The sequence below is a fragment of the Trachypithecus francoisi genome, unplaced genomic scaffold (assembly GCF_009764315.1).
Source record: "Trachypithecus francoisi isolate TF-2019V2 unplaced genomic scaffold, Tfra_2.0 Lachesis_group3, whole genome shotgun sequence".
Classification (NCBI taxonomy): Eukaryota; Metazoa; Chordata; class Mammalia; order Primates; family Cercopithecidae; genus Trachypithecus; species Trachypithecus francoisi.
In genome coordinates, this window is record NW_022681468.1 from 105166512 (window position 1) to 105185339 (window position 18828).

At 43.2% G+C, this 18828-nt stretch overlaps 1 protein-coding gene across 2 annotated transcripts in view; it reads right to left on the reverse strand.

Moving 5' to 3' along the window:
* The window catches only part of FSD2 (fibronectin type III and SPRY domain containing 2), a 63794-nt gene that overhangs the window by 28242 nt on the left and 16724 nt on the right, over positions 1–18828 (reverse strand). For both annotated transcript variants that reach the window (XM_033189141.1, XM_033189140.1), the window contains exons 2-6: positions 9178–9897; positions 8610–8705; positions 4317–4547; positions 2460–2482; positions 941–1062 (exon numbers count right to left, since the gene is read on the reverse strand). In XM_033189141.1, the coding sequence (XP_033045032.1) occupies positions 941–1062; positions 2460–2482; positions 4317–4547; positions 8610–8705; positions 9178–9750 (1045 nt within the window). In that variant the 5' untranslated portion in view covers positions 9751–9897. The remainder of the gene's footprint in view (positions 1–940; positions 1063–2459; positions 2483–4316; positions 4548–8609; positions 8706–9177; positions 9898–18828) is intronic.

An 18828-nucleotide genomic window follows, 5' to 3' on the forward strand; every position in this document is an offset into this window, starting at 1 on the left:
CCAAGATCATGCCACTGTACTGCAACTTGGGCGACAGAGCAAGACTGTCTCAATTAAAAAAAAAAAGTGAAAGGTAACAAATGGTGAGACCGTGGAGAACTGGAACCCTTATATACTGTTGGTGTGAATATAAAATCATGCAGCCACAATGGAAAACAGTATGGTGGTTCCACAAAAAATTAAAAATAATTTGGTTGTGGTGGTGTGTACCTGTAGTCCTAACTACTCAGGAGGCTGAGGTGGGAAGATCATGTGAGCCCAGGAATTTGAGACCAGCCTGGGCAACATAGCAATACCCTGTCTCTGAAAATATTTATATATATCAGAACTACTATATGATCTAGTAATACCACTTCTGGGTATGTATTCACCAGAACTGAAATAAAGATCTCAAAGATACCTGTGTTCCACGTTCATTGCAGCATTCGTTATTCACAATAACCAAGACATGGAAACAACCTCAATGTCCATCAATAGATGGATAGATTTTAAAAAGTGTGTGTGTGTATACATATGGAATGTTATTCAGGCTTAACAAAGAAGGAACTTTTGCCATTTGTGACAACATGGATGAACCCTGAGGACATTATGCTAAGTGACATCAGCCAGTCACAGAAGGACAGATACTCCATGATTCCACTTGCATGCGGTATATAAAACAGTCAAACTCTTAGAAGCAGAGAACGGAATCATGGTTGCCAGGGGCTTGGGGGAAGGGGAAATGGGGAATTGTTGCTCAATGGATACAAAGATTAGTTATGCAAGATGAGTAAGTTCTAGAGGTGTGCTGTACAACACAGTACCTGTACTTAACAATATTGTATTGTACACTTTAAAATTTGTTAAGAGGATAGATCTTATGTTAAGTGTTCTCATCACAAGAAAGAAAAAAGCTCTGGGTAGTCTGAGCTTGCCATGAAGTACACACACAGGTGAGCACCTGGAATGGTGTTAATGGAGCCCATCAGCTGCTCCACATCAGAGAAATCCAAGGTCTGGTCTTCAAACTCAGGCTGTGCAGAGATTTCCACGTCTGTTTTTGCTTTCAGGAATTTCCCGAGTCTGTTGGTATAAAAAGACACGCTGACTAGAATGGAGGGGCATTCTCCTTAGTGTATATCTATAGTGCTGAGTCACTGTCATAAATGAAGAGGGGCTCTTTGCTGAACTTTCATTTAGTTACAAACAGCTGCTGGCTGCCATCTACCATTTTTTTTGGAGATTGACCTGGGGTCATCACTGGGGATGGGTGGGATTGATTTGTGCCTTTGAGGGAGAGGAGAAAGAGTAAGGCCATGTCAGAGGGTTGGTAGGGGCAATCTGCCAACAAGATCCAGAACCACACCCTCTGGAAGATCTCTTAGGTGCTAACCTGGGAGTTCCCACTCTCAAGTCACTCCAGGCCCAAGATGTACCGAGGGTCCAGACTCCCCGGGCTTCTCCACATGGTCAGGTGCCCTCAAGTTGCTGCTCATGGGACTCTGGGTCTCCTTGTATCTGCTTCCTGGCAGTCACAAGGTTTGTAAATGGCACAGGCAGAATGTGAAACCAGGGCCAGGCACGGTGGCTCACACCTATAATCCCAGCACTTTGGGAGGCCAAGGCAGGCAGAGCACCTGAGGTCAGAAGTTCAAGACCAGCCTGGCCAACATGGTGAAACTCCATCTCTACTAAAAATACAAAAAAATTAGCCAGGATGGTGGGGACACCTGTAATCCCAGCTAGTTGGGAGGCTGAGGCAGGAGAATCACTTGCACCCGGGAGGCAGAGGTTGCAGTGAGCTGAGACCGCGCCATTGCACTCCAGCCTGGGCAACAAGAACAAAACTCTGTCTCAAGAAAAAAAAAAAAAATTGAAACCAGTTCCATCTTTGCAAAAATCACTGCACTTAACCCTTACATTATGAAACTTCTGTGTTCATGTTGCTTTATGGACATTTATTTTATTTGATTCTCACAAAGCTATCCTCATTTGTAGATAAGGTAGCTCCTGGACTGATTGGATTTGCCCAAGGTCATGAAGGTAGCAGGATTTGAACTCCTATCTGTCTGACTCTAAAATGTGCATGCTTTCTGCAACTGGATAGTCTGGGTCCAGGCACAGCAAGGGGATGTTGGGGGTACTCCACAGATCTCAGTTCTTCCTGGTGAAATGAGGGGCTTGTGGAGGAGAGCTGCCCACAGGCTTGTTGACTGAGCCTCACCATACACGCTCCCTGCTAGTCCTGAGATCCTGAGATTCAATACTAGATACTCCTAGCGACCACATACCATCAGTCCAAAGCCAGTGCTAATTGGCAATACTAGATACTCCTAGCGACCACACACCATCAGTCCAAAGCCAGGATTGACACAAAAACTGAAACTGGAACCATATAACCAAATGGAACTGAGTCTATTTGGATATCTAAAGTTGAAAAAAGTAGAAAAAAGAAATACATATTAGAACAAATGTATTACCTGTCAGCCATAGCCACTGCATCCTAAAAAGGAAAAGGAGAAAATATTAAGTTGATTTTGGAAATACATTTCTTTTTTCTTTTTCTTTTTCTTTTTAAAATGGAGTCTCGCTCTGTCGCCTAGGCTGGAGTACAATGGCGCAATCTCGGCTCACTGCATCCTCCACCTCCCAGATTCAAGGGATTCTCCTGCCTCAGCCTCCCAAGTAGCTGAGATTACAGGCACGCACCACCACACTCAGCTAATTTTTGTATTTTAGTAGAGACAGGGTTTTGCCATATTGGCCAGGCTGGTCTCGAACTCCCGACCTTGTGATTTGCCCAACTCGGCCTCCCAAAGTGCTAGGATTACAGGCGTCAGCCACCACGTCTGGCCGGAAATAAGTTTCTTTTACCAACATATTGTTATAAATATGTAGATAGATATAACTATATATTTAATAATACATATTGTTACATCTTACATATATAGGATAGTTATATAACAATTGATATAACTATACATAACATATAATAACATAAACATAGACGAAAACTTGGAAATTAGGAAAAAGTTAAAAAGCCCAGCTGTATCCCATACCCTAACAAAACCACCCTTATTTCTGTGCATTTTCTTCCATACCACAGTACTGCTTTTCCGCATTAACACTGTCATGTGCCTGTGGTCCCAGCTCCTTGGGAGGCTGAGGCAGGAGGATCATCTGAGCCCAGGAGTTCAAGGTTGCATTGAACTATGATCGCACCACTGTCCTCCAGCCCAAGCAGCAGAGCAAGACCCTGTCTCAAAAGAAAAACCAACAACAAACAATCCACACTATGTAAGCACTTTCCATGTTATAAATGGTCTTTTGGGCCATCAACTTGAACACTTGTATAACAGTTAATTGTGAACAGTTAATGAATGGAAATGCCATCATTTCCTTAAGGTTCTTCTATTGTTGAATGTTTTGTTGTTTCCAATTTTTCACCATCATACATAACAGTGAGAAACCCACCTTCATGTTTATCACTTTCTCCACGTTCTGCATATGGTGGGCCCAATGAGCATTGATGTTTCTTGCAGTGCCTGCCAAATTGCTCTCCAGCTTCATTCACTGGTCCCTCACCCCTAGCACAGCGGGAAGGAGGCATGGTTGGGCTTTGAGGAGCAACTGTATGCTTGGACAATGTGGGGGCCATACTTAGCAACCAGGAAGCACTGGAGGCGGAAGGCCCCTCCCCCACACCCTAAACACCAAATCTTCCTCCTACTCCTGTGGCACCTTGTGAAGAAAGGGGACCCCGGCTCTGACTGACATTGAAATTCCCACAGCCCAGCCATGTAGAGGGTTGGGTAAGATTTAATTTGACTTCAAGAAAATTAGGAAATGGATTTTTTTTTTGCATGTCTGAGTTTGTGAAGTAAGATTTTTAATTGCTACACTTGTAACTGGGAAATTTAAGGTGCCTTTTGAGCCTTGACAACTTTCTCCCCAGAACGCCAAGAGGCCATCTGAGGTGGCCAGAAAACTCTTAGAGCATGGTTTTTGCTCAGCTCAGCTCCAGGATGAGGGGACAAGTATCTGGGTGACTAGAAAAGAGGAACAAAGACTGGTGCTGCCTCCGCACTAGGGGAGGGAGAGAGTCCGCTGCTGTGAGTCTGCCTGGCCACTCATGTGGAAGCCATGCAGAGAGACTGGGCCACAGCCTCCCCATCACGATCATCCAATGGAATCAAAATGCTGGCCATAAAAGTCGATTCCAATGCCTCCAGAAGGAAAGAGGACAACCAAGCTTACCTCAGCCATAACTGTCGTTTCCGTTTATCATTCCATCTCTTTCCTTTATGTTCATTATTTCATTTCGTTTCATTACTGACCTTTATGAAATCCACCTTCTCCTCGTGACACATCTCTTCTATTGTTTCCATCAGTTCTTTGCAGGTATCTAGGTTTTCTCCACAGCTGACCAGTTGTCCATATAAGGCTTCCAGCTTCTCTTTCTTTTTCTCCCCTAGAGCTTGTATTTTTTCCTCATATTTTTGAGCAAGTGTTTCCAAGATCTCATTGTAATGTGACTCAAAGTTTTGTTCTTGTTTTCCAAAATTCTCCTGCAAGACAGTTGACCTCAGTCATCATTTCAGCGCATGTAGTGTGTTGATTAATTTTTTTTTTGAAACAGAGTCACGCAGTGGTGCCCAGGCTGGAGTGCAGTAGTGCGATCTTGGCTAATTGCAACCTCCGCCCCCCAGGTTAAAGTGATTCTCCTGCCTCAGGCTCCTGAGTAGGTGGGATTACAGGTGTGCATCACCACACCTGGCTAATTTTTGTATTTTTAGTAGAGATGGGGTTTCACCATATTGGCTAGGTTGGTCTTGAACTCCTGACCTCAAGTGATCCGCCTGCCTCAGCCTCCCAAAGTGTTGGGATTACAGGAGTGAGCCACCCCGCCCAGCCTGATTAGAGTCATTAGAGCAATGAAAATGTGTGCCTATCGGAACTATTTTAGTTCCTCTACTTTGTCCTCTCATCTCTTGTCAGGATGTTGGAATGGAAGCTGAAGGTGCTGGAACACAGTTGTCTAGACCCCAGGAATAGTCTAAACAAAAGCACTGCTTTCTCTCCTGGCAGCATTTTGCAATCCACTTCCAGTTTCAACTACCTTATATCACCATGACAAGTGACCAGGGAGATTATCAGTGATGATTCAGCCTGATATTGGACCTTAATGTGGGAATATTTTCCCTGAGAGATTCCCATCTACCATTCCCTCCTGAGCTCTTAACATCTCATGAGGCTCCTCTTCACTCCCTTGTGCTTGGATCATACAAACACCAAGATTAAATCAACGAGGATTGCCTGTAATCCCAGCACTTTGGGAGGCCGAGACGGGCGGATCACGAGGTCAGGAGATCGAGACCATCCTGGCTAACACGGTGAAACCCCGTCTCTACTAAAAATACAAAAAAAAAAAAAAAAAACTAGCCGGGCGAGGTGGCGGGCGCCTGTAGTCCCAGCTACTCGGGAGGCTGAGGCAGGAGAATGGCGTAAACCCAGGAGGCGGAGCTTGCAGTGAGCTGAGATCCGGCCACTGCACTCCAGTCCGGGCGACAGAGCGAGACTCCGCCTCAAAAAAAAAAAAAAAAAAAAAAATCAACGAGGATCATATCAACTAGGGGAGAGATGAAGGCAAAGGGGGAACAAGGGTTGTGACCCGGCAGCACTGCTTACAGATGAGAAGTTGCAGGAGGGCAAAGGGAGGGTTCTGACAATATGAATCCAGGAGCACAGTAGATGAGAAATATTAATATTAATAGAGTATATATTGCTTATATTGTCCCCAGAGCTCTGCAAGCTCTAATGGATGTCATCCTCATCAGGTGATGGGGACATTTCCAAGGAAGAGGATCTTATCAATCATTCAGGGAGTAATTACTGAACACCCGTTATGTGCATAGGACTTGCTCAGAATGGTGCAAGAGAGAGAAAGGCAACCGATGAACTTCCCAGTGTTGAATATGAAAGGATGGCCATGGGGTCCTCACTGAGGATGAAGGGACTTTGATCTGAGAGTAAGCTGGCAGAGCAGCGTGTAAGAAGTTTTTTGTTTGTTTGTTTGTTTGTTTGTTTGATGGAGCCTTGTTTTGTTGCCCAGGTTGGAGTGCAGTGGAGCGATCTCAGCTCACTGCAACCTCTGCCTCCTTGGTTCAAGTGATTCTCCTGTCTCAGCCTCCCAAGTAGCTGGGATTGCAGGCACCCACCCCCATGCTCAACTAATTTTTTTTTTTTTTTTTGTATCTTTAGTAGAGATGGGGTTTCACCATCTTGGCTAGGCTGGTCTCGAATTCCTGACCTCAAGTGATCCGCCCACTGTGGCCTCCCAAAATGCTGAAATTACAGGTGTGCCCAGCCAATGTAAGAAGTTTTGTCTTGGATGTTGTGCACTTACCCCCTCCTACTACCACCCTATGCTTGGCAGTGGAAGGGTTTGCCCCTTCTCTGTGTCTTCCATGGAGGATTAGTGCAATAGCTCTCCTCCATTGTAAGATTGGAGATGGAAAAGGTCTAGCTTCATGGGAAATGGGCCTGGGGCTTCGTTGATTCATATGAGATCCTCCTGTTGGTACCATCCGAGGCTGCATTAATAGAAGTAGAGCATCCATGTGAAGAGAAGAGAGAGGGCAAGTCCTGAGCTCCTCAGTCCTGGTTGACCTCATCTGGAAGGTTGGGTTGAGCTCTGGCATCACAGTGGTGTACCATGTATCTACTAGGTCACACACAGGGGACTGTGGCATGTTTGGTGACAGGCATTGAAACTTATTAATCTTATGAGAAATAGATAACAGCTGAGGAAAAGAATATTTATCAAAAATGGAATGGGTATCCTGCAATGCCTTGTCAAGGCTGAACCATGAAAAAGGAACTAGTTTTATTCTGTGTCTCTAGGGGCCAATATGAGTAGTGGGCAGAAGTTACAGAGCCACACCTTCTATCTCAGTCGTCTTGACATCTGGATCAAGGCTCACATCCTCACTCACGTCAAGATTGGGAGGGAGAGGGGCTGTCAAAGGATGGAAACTCCTTTTCAATCCTAGAATTCTAAGCTTTTACTGATTTCTCAGGAAAGTCTGGAAATTGCTAACTAGACAAAGGCAATACACAAATTTATTTATTTATTTATTTATTTATTTATTTATTTATTTGAGATGGAGTCTCGCTCTGTTGCCCAGGCTGGAGTGCAGTGGTGTGATCTAGGCTCACTGCAACTTCCACCTACCAGGTTCCAGCAATTCTCCTGCCTCAGCCTCCCAAGTAGCTGGGACTACAGGCACATGCCACCATGCCCAGCTAATTTTTTATTAGTAGTAGAGATGGGGTTTCACCATGTTGGCCAGGCTGGTCGAACTCCTAACCTCAGGTGATCTGCCCACCTTGATCTCCTAAAGCGCTGGGATTACAGGCATGAGCCACTGCGTCCAGCCACAGATTTATTTTTTAAATGCATGCAGAGCTAAAAATATTCATTTGTTTGAGTAGCAATCATTGGCAGAAGTGGGTGTTTTGCCTCTTAGAACAATAAAAAAGGCCGGGCGCGGTGGCTCAAGCCTGTAATCCCAGCACTTTGGGAGGCCGAGACGGGCGGATCACAAGGTCAGGAGATCGAGACCATCCTGGCTAACATGGTGAAACCCCGTCTCCATTAAAAAATACAAAAAACTAGCTGGGCGAGGTGGCGGGCACCTGTAGTCCCAGCTACTCGGGAGGCTGAGGCAGGAGAATGGTGCAAACCTGGGAGGCGGAGCTTGCAGTGAGCTGAGATCCGGTCACTGCACTCCAGTCTGGGTGACAGAGCAAGACTCCGTCTCAAAAAAAAAAAAAAAGAACAATAAAAAAGTGTTTCACAGTCTACACCTGACTTTATATAGTCAACATTATAGGTACCCCCAAAAGCCTAAAATTAACAACTCCCAAAACCAAGGAAGCAACATGGAACTCCACTGTTTCTGGTTTCTCAGCCAATGCACCAGACAGCAACCCAGGGATTCTCAGTAAGACCTTCTACCCCAAAAAAGAGGTCCAAAACAAATAAAAAGAAAAACAACCCAAAACACAAGGGCAAAAATAAAGATGTCCCCTCTTCACCACCTGGGCTCAAATGAGGGACTTCACTGGATGATGCCACCGTGAAGTCATCTTTGTTAGAATAAGGGTCTATCAAGTTGAATAATGAAAACAGTATACATTAAAAAAAGAATTCAAATAAGGGTCTAAATCACATACAATTGGTGATTTGGGTAAAGGGGAAATGAAGCAAGTGAAGGAGAGGGATTGTGATTGGGAAATTTCTACCTTATTTACGAATGCAACAAACATGTATAAAATGCCTGCTCTGAAATATACCATGTAGTAGGACTAGGGGTATTGAGACAGACGACCCAGCTTTCACACCAAGAACTTATAGTTCAGTAGGGAATGCTGACAGGTAATTGGTTCCATGACATCCATGCCTGGGTGCTATGGGAGGTCAGGGAAAGAAGGGAGGGGAGAGGGGCAGTGGTGACCCCTCACATTCTAAGAAAACAGATTATCTAGCTCATACCAGAAACAGCTGCTTGACCTAACCATTGATGGAAGCAATGTTAGTCTGATGAGGTCTTCAAGTATGGTCTTACCTCCACAGTGATGAAAACCTCCTCCAAGTGATTTGCAAAGTTTTCCATCTCGATTATCTGCTTTTCCAATTTGTACATGTTTTTGTGAATTTCATCCTATCCAACAGAGGATCACAAAGAAGGTATTAATGTTATATCTTCTCTCGCTCTTGTAGAAGGCATTTTATTTTATTTTATTTTATTTATTTATTTTTTTGAGACGGAGTCTCACTCTGTCGCCCAGGCTGGAGTGCAGTGGCCGGATCTCAGCTCACTGAAAACTCCGCCTCCTGGGTTTACGCCATTCTCCTGCCTCAGCCTCCCGAGTAGCTGGGACTACAGGTGCCCGCCACCTTGCCCGGCTAGTTTTTTGTATTTTTTAGTAGAGACGGGGTTTCACCGTGTTAGCCAGGATGGTCTTGATCTCCTGACCTCGTGATCCGCCCATCTGGGCCTCCCAAAGTGCTGGGATTACAGGCTTGAGCCACCGCGCCCAGCCCTAGAAGGCATTTTAGATGTATTCCCTGCATATGTACTTGAGATACCAAAGCAATGTCAAGACAGAGAAGAACCAAGGAGACTTATTTACCTTGGCACTTTCCAGTGCTTCATTGAGTGGGATCACTTCATGCTCCTTATGTTCATCAAAAACCTTCTGAAAAGCTCTTACTGGAGTCTTACAAGTGACACAGAAGACATCAGCAGCTTCTTCTTCATCCTCTTCCTCGGGGATGACATAGCACTCATACTCCTCGCTGGCACGGCCGTGTGTGTACCTATAGGCTTCCCGCAAGTCCTGGCACTGGCCTGCTGAGCCCCACCCTCCAAAGCCCAGGTCCTCGGCCTCCGCTGTCTCTCCACTAAGTCTCCAGTCTCTCTGCTCCCTGGCTGGGTCTCTCCTCTTCATCACATAAGGAGGATATTCTGAAACCGCTGTTCTGGGCATGTTTTCATCAACAAACTCATCCCCTAATTCATGATCATCTTCAAGTCCATATAAGTGGACAAGTTCATCCACTTCCTCTTGAAGGTCTCTTTGAGCCTTACCATCCCCTGCTCCTCTTGACTCATTGGCCATTTCAGCTTGGACTACTTCTTTCTTCATCCTAGTATTCTGTTCTAGAAAGAGCTGCAGTCTGTCTTCAGAGTCATGCAGGTCCATGTGGTAAAAGTGGAAATCCTTGGGAGTAGACCTGTCCAGTCCCAATTCCTGCCCCGATTCCTCCTCTACTGTAACTCTGGAAGTCCTCAGAAGCACCTTTATATAAGAAAGATCCTTCCTGGACACTTAATAGTGAATATCTGGGCCCTGGAACACAAAAGGAGGAGGAAAATCAGTTCTGGAGAAGGGCATTGCAGCAGATGATCATTAGATTGGGCTGTACTCATACAAAACTTTAAAAAATATCTGTGTAGCTCAGTCGTGGTTTCACTTTGAACCATCTGTAAAAAAAATTTGTTTTCTATGGGAGGATGGGCTTTCTAAGGTTAAAAGAGACAAAAGAAATTACAAAACAAATGTCTAATAGGTATGTCCGACAAAATACTTCCCTTCTTATACATTAAAAAAAACTTAAAAGGCAAAATAATGGGAAGCATGTCAGGCAATTATTATTATTATTATTATTGTTATTAATTTATTTTTGAGATGGAGTCTCACTCCGTCGCACAGGCTGGAGTGCAGTGGCGTGATCTCGGCTGACTGCAGCCTCTGCCTCCAGGGTGCAAGCAATTCTTGTGCCTCAACCTCCCAAGTAGCTGGGATTACAGGTATGTGCCACCACACCCAGCTAACTTTTGTATTTTTGGTAGGGATGGGTTTTCACCATGTTGGAACTTCCAACCTCAGGTTTTCCACCCACCTCAGCCTCCCAAAGTCCTGGGATTACAGGCATGAACCACTGCGCCCAGTCTATTATTTTGAAATTGTATCAATTAATTGAAAAAGTGGCATCTTAATAGATGAATGTGCACAGACAATTCACAAAACATTACTTTTGTATATGATAGCACTTGCACAAAAACATTTGAAAAAAAAAACTGTACTTAAAAGTAACAGAACAGGCCTGGCATGGTGGCTCATGCCTGTAATCCCAGTACTTTGGGAGGCTGAGGCGAATGGATTGCTTGAGCTCAAGAGTTCGAGATCATCCTGGACAATATGGCAAGACCCTGTCTCTACCAAAAATACAAAAAAAAAAAAAAAAAAAGGCCAGGCATAGTGGTGTGCACCTGTCGTCCCAGCTACTTGGGAGGCTGAGGTGGGAGGATCACTTGAGCCTGGGGGGTGGAGGTTGCAGTGAGCCTAAATCACACCACTGCACTCCAGCCTGGGTGACGGAGCAAGACCCTGTCTCAAAAAAAAAAAAAAAAAAAAAAAAGGGACAGAACAAATAAGTAGAGGCTGTTTTGCCTTTTCAGTTAGAAAATATTTAAAAATATCGCCGGGCGCGGTGGCTCAAGCCTGTAATCCCAGCACTTTGGGAGGCCGAGACGGGTGGATCACGAGGTCAGGAGATTGAGACCATCCTGGCTAACACGGTGAAACCCCGACTCTACTAAAAATACAAAAAACTAGCCGGGTGAGGTGGCGGCGCCTGTAGTCCCAACTACTCGGGAGGCTGAGGCAGGAGAATGGCTTGAACCCGGGAGGCGGAGCTTGCAGTGAGCTGAGATCCGGCCACTGCACTCCAGCCTGGGTGACAGAGCGAGACTCCGTCTCAAAAAAAAAAAAAAAAAAAAAAAAAGAAAATATTTAAAAATATCAAAAGTGATAACCCCGGCTGGATAAGGGGACAGTGAAGTGAGCACTTTCATATGCTGCTGGCTGGAATGCAAACTGGCCCCATTTTTCTGAAGAGCAAGCTTGGCAACCCGGGTCAGGAGCCTTAAAAATGTTCACACTCTCAGCTGGGTGTGGTGATTCATGCCTGTAATCCCAGCACTTTGGGAGGGTGAGGCAGGAGGATTGCTTGAGGCCAGGAGTTTGAGACCAGCCTAGGCAACATAGTGAAACCCCATGTCTACAAAAAATTTAAGAATTTGCCAGGTGTGGTGGTGCATGTCTGTAGTTCCAGCTACTTGGGAGGCTGAAGCAGTGAGCCATGATTGCACCAATGTACTCCAGCCTGGGCGAGACAGCAAGACTCTGTCTAAAAAAAAAAAAGTGTTCATACATACAACTCTCTAGCCTGTCCACACTCTCTCTAACCTAGTAATCCTATTCTGGAACCTTGAGGAAAAAATCCCAAATACAAAGAAAAAAATTATCTTATGTAAAAATGCCCACTACAGAATTTTTTTAAGTAGCAAAAACTTTTTTTGGGGGAAAGGTTTAATGATTAAGAGAAGGGCTAAGTAAGCTCGGGTATGTATACTACATAGACTACAAAACAGCCTTCAAAATGTTTATGAAGAGCAAATGGTAACTTGGAAAAAGACATACAATATGATGTTAAGCAAAATAAACAGAACGCCCATTATATGTAGAATATGATGTCCACTATTTTAATGAAGTACATAAAGTCTAGAAGGATATAATAATAACAATAGTAGTAGTAAATACAATATTAGTAATAGCTACTACTTCTGGAACACTTATTGTATGCCTTTTCTGTGTTAGGCAGTTTATATACACATTATTCTCACACCGACCCTATGTGGCAGGTACCACTATCATCCCCATTTTGTAGATGAGTCAACTGTGTCTCAGGGAGGGTATCTTGTGCAAGGCCACACAGTTAGTATATTGTTGAACTGGGATTTGAGCCTTAATCGGTGTGGCAGTTACGCGACTGTTTTTCACAGATATCCAACTACAGGGAGTGTAATTGACTGGAGGTTTCAGTTGCCCCCTGAAGTTCATTGCTGCATAGCATGCTTGCCACAAACATCTGCCATCCAGTGACAAGCACAGCCAGGGATTCTAAGGCAGATCCATTTCTGGTTGATACAAAACTCCTCTGAGCCCTTCTCTAGTTCCAGTTACTCAGGAGGCTGAGGTGGGAGGATCACTTGAGCCCAGGAGTTCAAGACCAGTCTGGGCAACATAGCAAGACCCTGTCTCTTAAAATACAACAGAAGGCTGGTCGCCTGTAATCCTAGCACTTTCGGAGGCAGACGGATCATGAGGTCAGGAGTTTGAGACCAGCCTGACCAACGTGGTGAAACCCGGTCTCTACTAAAAACACAAAAAATTAGCCAGTCGTGGTGGCAGGTGCCTGTAATCCCAGCTACTTGGGAGGCTGAGGCAGAAGAATTGCTTGAACCAGGGAGGCGGAGGTTGCAGTGAGCCGTGACTGCACCACTGCACTCCAGCCTGGATAACAGAGCGAGACTCCATCTCAAACAACAACAACATCAACAACAATAACAACAACACACTTCTCTGATGGCCAGAGGAGTTGGCTGGAGGATTCCCTGACAGCCTCACCAAGGCTTTCTTAGACTGCATAGTAGTCTAGGATACTTGCCTGAATCTTCCCTGAACCTTCCCTCTTGCTCTTCTTCAGTCAGGGTCAGACTTGCATCATGGTCTGGCAGTTCTCCCAGCCTTTCCTAGCTGCCTCCCCATTTTATCGCTCACATAGGTATTTCCTCTAATAAAATTCTTTTCCATATTGTTCCTGCTTCTTGGAGAACCAGATTAACACAGTCTGTTAGACTCCAAAGTCCATGCTTTCCTCCTGGCACAGAGCTGCCTTTTGTGTGTGTGTGTGTGTGTGTGTGTTTGAGACAGAGTCTCGCTCTGTTGCCCAGGCTGGAGTGCAGTTGCGCGATCTCTGCTCACTTCGCCTCCCGAGTTCATGCCATTCTCCTGCCTCAGCTTCCTGAGTAACTGGGACTACAGACACCCGCCACCATGCCCAGCTAATTTTTTTTTTTTTTTGTATTTTTAGTAGAGACAGGGTTTCACCATGTTAGCCAGGATGGTCTCGATCTCATGACCTCATGATCCGCCTGCCTCGGACTCCCAAAGTGCTGGGATTACAGGCGTGAGCCACCGTGCCCGGCCCATTGTGTTTTATTAATTCTTGTTTGTAACAGTTTTATTGAGGTATAATTCATATACCATACAATTCACCTGTTAAAAGTGTATAATGTAGTGGTTTTTAGTATACTCACACATATATGTGGTGATCACCACAGTCAATTTCACAGCATGTATTTTTAAATTTAAAAAAAAATTTTGAGACATGGTCTCCCTCTGTCACCCAGGCTGGAGTGCAGTGGCATCATCTTGGCTCACTGCAACCTCTGCCTCCTGGGCTCAGGGGATCCTCCCACCTTAGCCTCCCAAGTAGCTGGGACTATAGGTACGTGCTGCCACGCCTGGCTAACTTTTGAATTTTTTTTTTTTTTTTAGAGACGGGGTCATGTCATGTTGCCCAGGATGGTCTTGAACTCCTGAGTTCAAGGGATCCTCCTACCTCAGCCTCCCAAAATGCTGGGATTATAGGAGTGAGCCACTGCGCCCGGCCGTAATTTTAGAGCATTTTTATCACCTCAAAAAGAAGCATTGTACCCTTTAGCTATCACCACCAGCATTCCCCCATCTCTCCTATCCCTAAGCAACAACTAATCTACTTTCTGTCTCTATTGATTTTCCTGTTTGGACATTTCCTATAAATGGAATAATATAGTATATGATCTTTTGTAACTGCTTCTCTCACTGAGCTTACTGTTTTCAAGGTTCACCCATGTCGTAGCATGTATCAGTATTTCATTCCCTTTTTAGCACTGGAAAAATATTCCGTTGTATGGATATACCATATTTTGTTTGTCCATGCATCAGTTGATTCAGGTGGTTTCCCATTTCGTTTGGGTTGTTTCTACCTTTTGGCTATTTTAAATAATGCTGCTAAAGACATTTGTGTACAAGTTTTTGTGTGAATATGTTTTCATCTCTTGTAGGTATATACCTAGGAGTGAGTAAACACCTCAGAGTGCAATCACTGGGTCAAATGGTAACTTATGTTTAACTTTCTGAAAAACCACCAAACTATTTTCCAAATTGTCTACACCATTTTACATTCCTGCCAGCAGTGTAGGAAAGCTCTGATTTCTCCACATTCTTGTCAGCACTTGTTATTATCTGACTGTTTGATTACAGTCATCCTAGTGGTTATGAAATGGTATCTCATTGTGGTTTTGATTTGCATGTCCCTGATGAATAATGATGTCAGTTATCTTTCATGTATTTATTGGCCATTTGTATACCTGCTTTGAAGAAATACCTCTCTGAATCTTTTGCCCATTTTTAAATTGGTTATTTGCCTTTTTGTTATTGAGCTCTAAGAGTTATTTATATATTCTGGATTCTAGTCCACTGTCAGATATGTACATTACAAATATTTTTCTTCTATTTGGTGAGGTATCCTTTTATTTTCTTAATGATGTCCCTTGAAGCACAAACGTTTTTAATTTTGATGAAGTCTAGTTTATCTATTTTTTGTTGTCTAATAATCCATTGCCAAATTTGGGCTAAATCCCACTTGGTCATAATGCTTAATATTTTTCTTTTTTGTTATTGTTTTTTAGGAGGGATTACAGGCATTAGCCACCGTGTCTGGCCTAAGTTTTTGTTATATGTGACTAGATTCAGTTTGCTAGTATTTTGCTGAGGGATTGTGAATTCATATTCCTAAAAATACTGGCGTGTAGTTTTGGTTTTTTTTTCTTGTGATATCTTTCTCTGGTTTTGGTATCAGGGTAATATGTTTCATAGAATGAGTTGGGAAGTGTTCCTGTTCTTCTATTTTTTTGGAACAGTATGTAAATAATTGTTATTAATGCTTCTTTCAACATTTGGCAGAATTCATCAGTGAAGCCACCTGGTCCTAGGCTTTTCTTCATGGGTGATGTATTATTATTACTATTATTATTAATTTTTTTTTGAGACAGGGTCTCACTCTGTCACCCAGGCTGGAGTGCAGTGGCACAGTCTCGGCTAACTGCAACCTCCACCTCCCAGGTCCACGTGATTTTCCTGCCTCAGCATCCCTGGTAGCCGGGATTACAGGCACCTGCCACCACACCTGGCTAATTTTTGTATTTTTATTAGAGACGGGGTTTCACCATGTTGGCCAGGCTGGTTTTTTTTTTTTTTTCACATCAAGAAATAACTTTGTCCAAAAGGAATTCAAATGGAAGATATATTTAGCATCAATTCATGTAACTTATACATGTATTGTCAAGTATGACATCTATAAAAGCACAAAACAGTTTCTCTTTTTTTTTTTGAGACGGAGTCTCACTCTGTCGCCCAGGCTGGAGTGCAGTGGCCGGATCTCAGCTCACTGCAAGCTCCACCTCCCGGATTCACGCCATTCTCCTGTCTCAGCCTCCCGAGTAGCTGGGACTACAGGCGCCCGCCTCGTCGCCCGGCTAGTTTTTTGTATTTTTTTTTTTTTAGTAGAGACGGGGTTTCACCGTATTAGCCAGGATGGTCTCGATCTCCTGACCTCGTGATCCGCCCGTCTCGGCCTCCCAAAGTGCTGGGATTACAGGCTTGAGCCACCGCGCCCGGCCACAAAACAGTTTCTCACACGTTCCACCGAACTTCTGGCTTACTTTATGTGTCACTTCCATGACTACCAACCACACATAGAGAGACTAGGAGATACTTAGTGAAGACGGCTTTCCAGGAAGTTTACAAAATAAGAAAGGAAAGGTATGTCAAAGTATAGCACAAGTAGCAATGGGGCCCTGAATTCACTTTGGAAAAAGCTAGTTTTTAAATTATTAATTTAATCTCTTTACTTAGGCCTATTTAGGTTGCCTATTTCTTCCTTGGTCTGTTTTGGGACTTTGTGTCTTTCTAGGAAATGTCTATTTGATTTAAATTATCTAATTTATTCTAATACAGTTGTTCATGGTATTTCTTTTCAATCTTTTTTATTTCTGTATGCTTGGTAGCAATGCCCCTTTTTCATTTCTGATTCTAGTAATTTGAGTTTTCTCTCATTTTCTCTTGGTCAAACCTCTGACTAGAGGTTTGTCAATTTTGCTGATTACTTCAAATAATCTGCTTTGGTTTCTTTAATTTTCCCTATTGTTTTTCTATTATTTAATTAATTTCTACTCTAATACTTATTATTTCCTTCCTCTGCTTGTTTTGTTAGTTTGCTCTTCTTTTTCCAGCTTTTAAATGTATTGATTTGAGGTCTTTCTTCTTGTTAAATATAGGCATTTATGGCTATAAATTTTCCTCTAATCACTGCTTTTGCTGTACCCCACAAGTTTTCATGTTATCTTGATGTCTATTCATCTCAAAGTATTTTCTAACTTCCATTTTGATTTCTTCTTTGACCCATTGGTTATTGAGGAGTGTGTTGTTTAATTTCCATATATTTGTGAGTTTTCCACTTTCTTTGTGTTATTAATTTCTATTTGCATTCCATTGCGACAAGAAAACATATTTTGTATTATTTCTATCCTTTTAAATGTATTGAGGTTTGTTTTATGGGCTAGTATATGGTCCATCTTAGAGAACGTTCCATAGGCATTCGGGAAGAATGTGTATTCTGCTTCTGCTATTGTTGAGTAGAGTGTTATACAGATGTCTGTTAGGTCCATTTGGTTTATAGTATTATTTAAGTCTTCTATTTCCTTGTTGATCTTCTGCTTAGTCATTCTATCCATTATTGAAAGCAGAGTATTGAAGTCTTCAACTATTATTGTTAGAGTTTCCATTTCTACCTTCATTTATGTCAGTTTTTGTTTGACATATTTTGGTACTCTGTAGTTAGGTGCATATACATATATAATTGTCATATCTTTCTGATGGATTGGCTCTTTTCTAATGATAGCATATCCCTCTTTATCTCTAGTAACACTTTTTTGTTTTAAATCCATTTTTTTCTGATGTCAGTACAGCCCCTCTAGCTTTCCTGTGGTTGCTGTTTACATGATTTATCTTTTTCTATCCTTTTAGTTTCAATCTATTTGTATTTTTGAATCTAACATGTGTATCTTGTGGACAACATAGAGTTGGCTATATTGTTATTAATTTTTTATTGATTCATTATGACAAGCTTCCTAAGAATTTCTAAATTACAACACTTTTTTGGAGGAGCTCAAGCTATGATTTTCTTTTTCCGTATAACAAAATGGTATTTCCTATGAAATAATATAACACACCCTCAAAGAAAATCCTCCCCAGAACCTGATAATGAACATTCCAATTCTTAACTTCCTAGTAGGATAATAAATCAGAGGTTAGAAGAAGATTATCATCTACAAGTCTATCAGAACTAAATATACGCATTTACGGCTATATTAGAGGAAGACAGTTCATTCTAAAGGAGTATTAGGCCAGGCGCAGTGACTCATGCCTGTAATCCCAGCACTTTAGGAGGCTGAGGTGGGCAGATCGTTTGAGCTCAGGAGTTTGAGACCAGCCTGGGCAATATGGTGAAACTCCATCTCTACGAAAAATACAAAAAAATTAGCCAGGCATGGTGGCACATGCCTGTAATCCCAGCTACTCAGGAGGCTGAGGCAGGAGGGTCTCTTGAGCCCAAAAGACGGAGATTGCAGTTAGCTGAGATTGCACTCCTTCACTTCAGCCTGGGTAATGGTAACTCCATCTCAAAAAAAAAAAAAAAAGTGTTAGATGATAGCAGAGTTATGATAGGAGAGTAATTATGAAGAGGACACTAAAGGATACTCTAAGACCGAGAGAAAAACTCTAACACAGGACAAACTTCACAGGGAGTTCAAATGTCATAGAAGAAGTTTTGATTTCTTTTTCTTTTTCCTTTCTTTTTTTTTTTTCTGAGACAGAGTTTTGCTCTTGTTGCCCAGGTGGGAGTGCAGTGGCACGATCTCTGCTCACTGCAACCTCCGCTTTCGGTTTCAAGCGATTTTCCTGCCTCAGCCTCCCGAGTAGCTGGGATTACAGGCTCCCACAACCACGCCCAGCTAATTTTTGTATTTTTTAGTAGAGACAAGGTTTCACCATGTTGGCCAGGCTGGTCTCAAACTCCTGACTTCGTGATCCACGTGCCTCGGCCTCCCAAAGTGCTGGGATTACAGGCGTGAGCCACCAGGCCCAGGAGAAGTTGTGATTTCAACCCACATCATGGCAAACAGAATTGTCCTGGCCAGAGCTGGTCCCCAGTGGCTGTACAAGCAAGAAAAACATATGGAAACACAGGTGAACCAAGGTTGGCTAGCAGGTGAGCCGAAGAAGTTGGTAGCATTGCTGAGGGCATAAGACATATTAAAGGACCAAGGG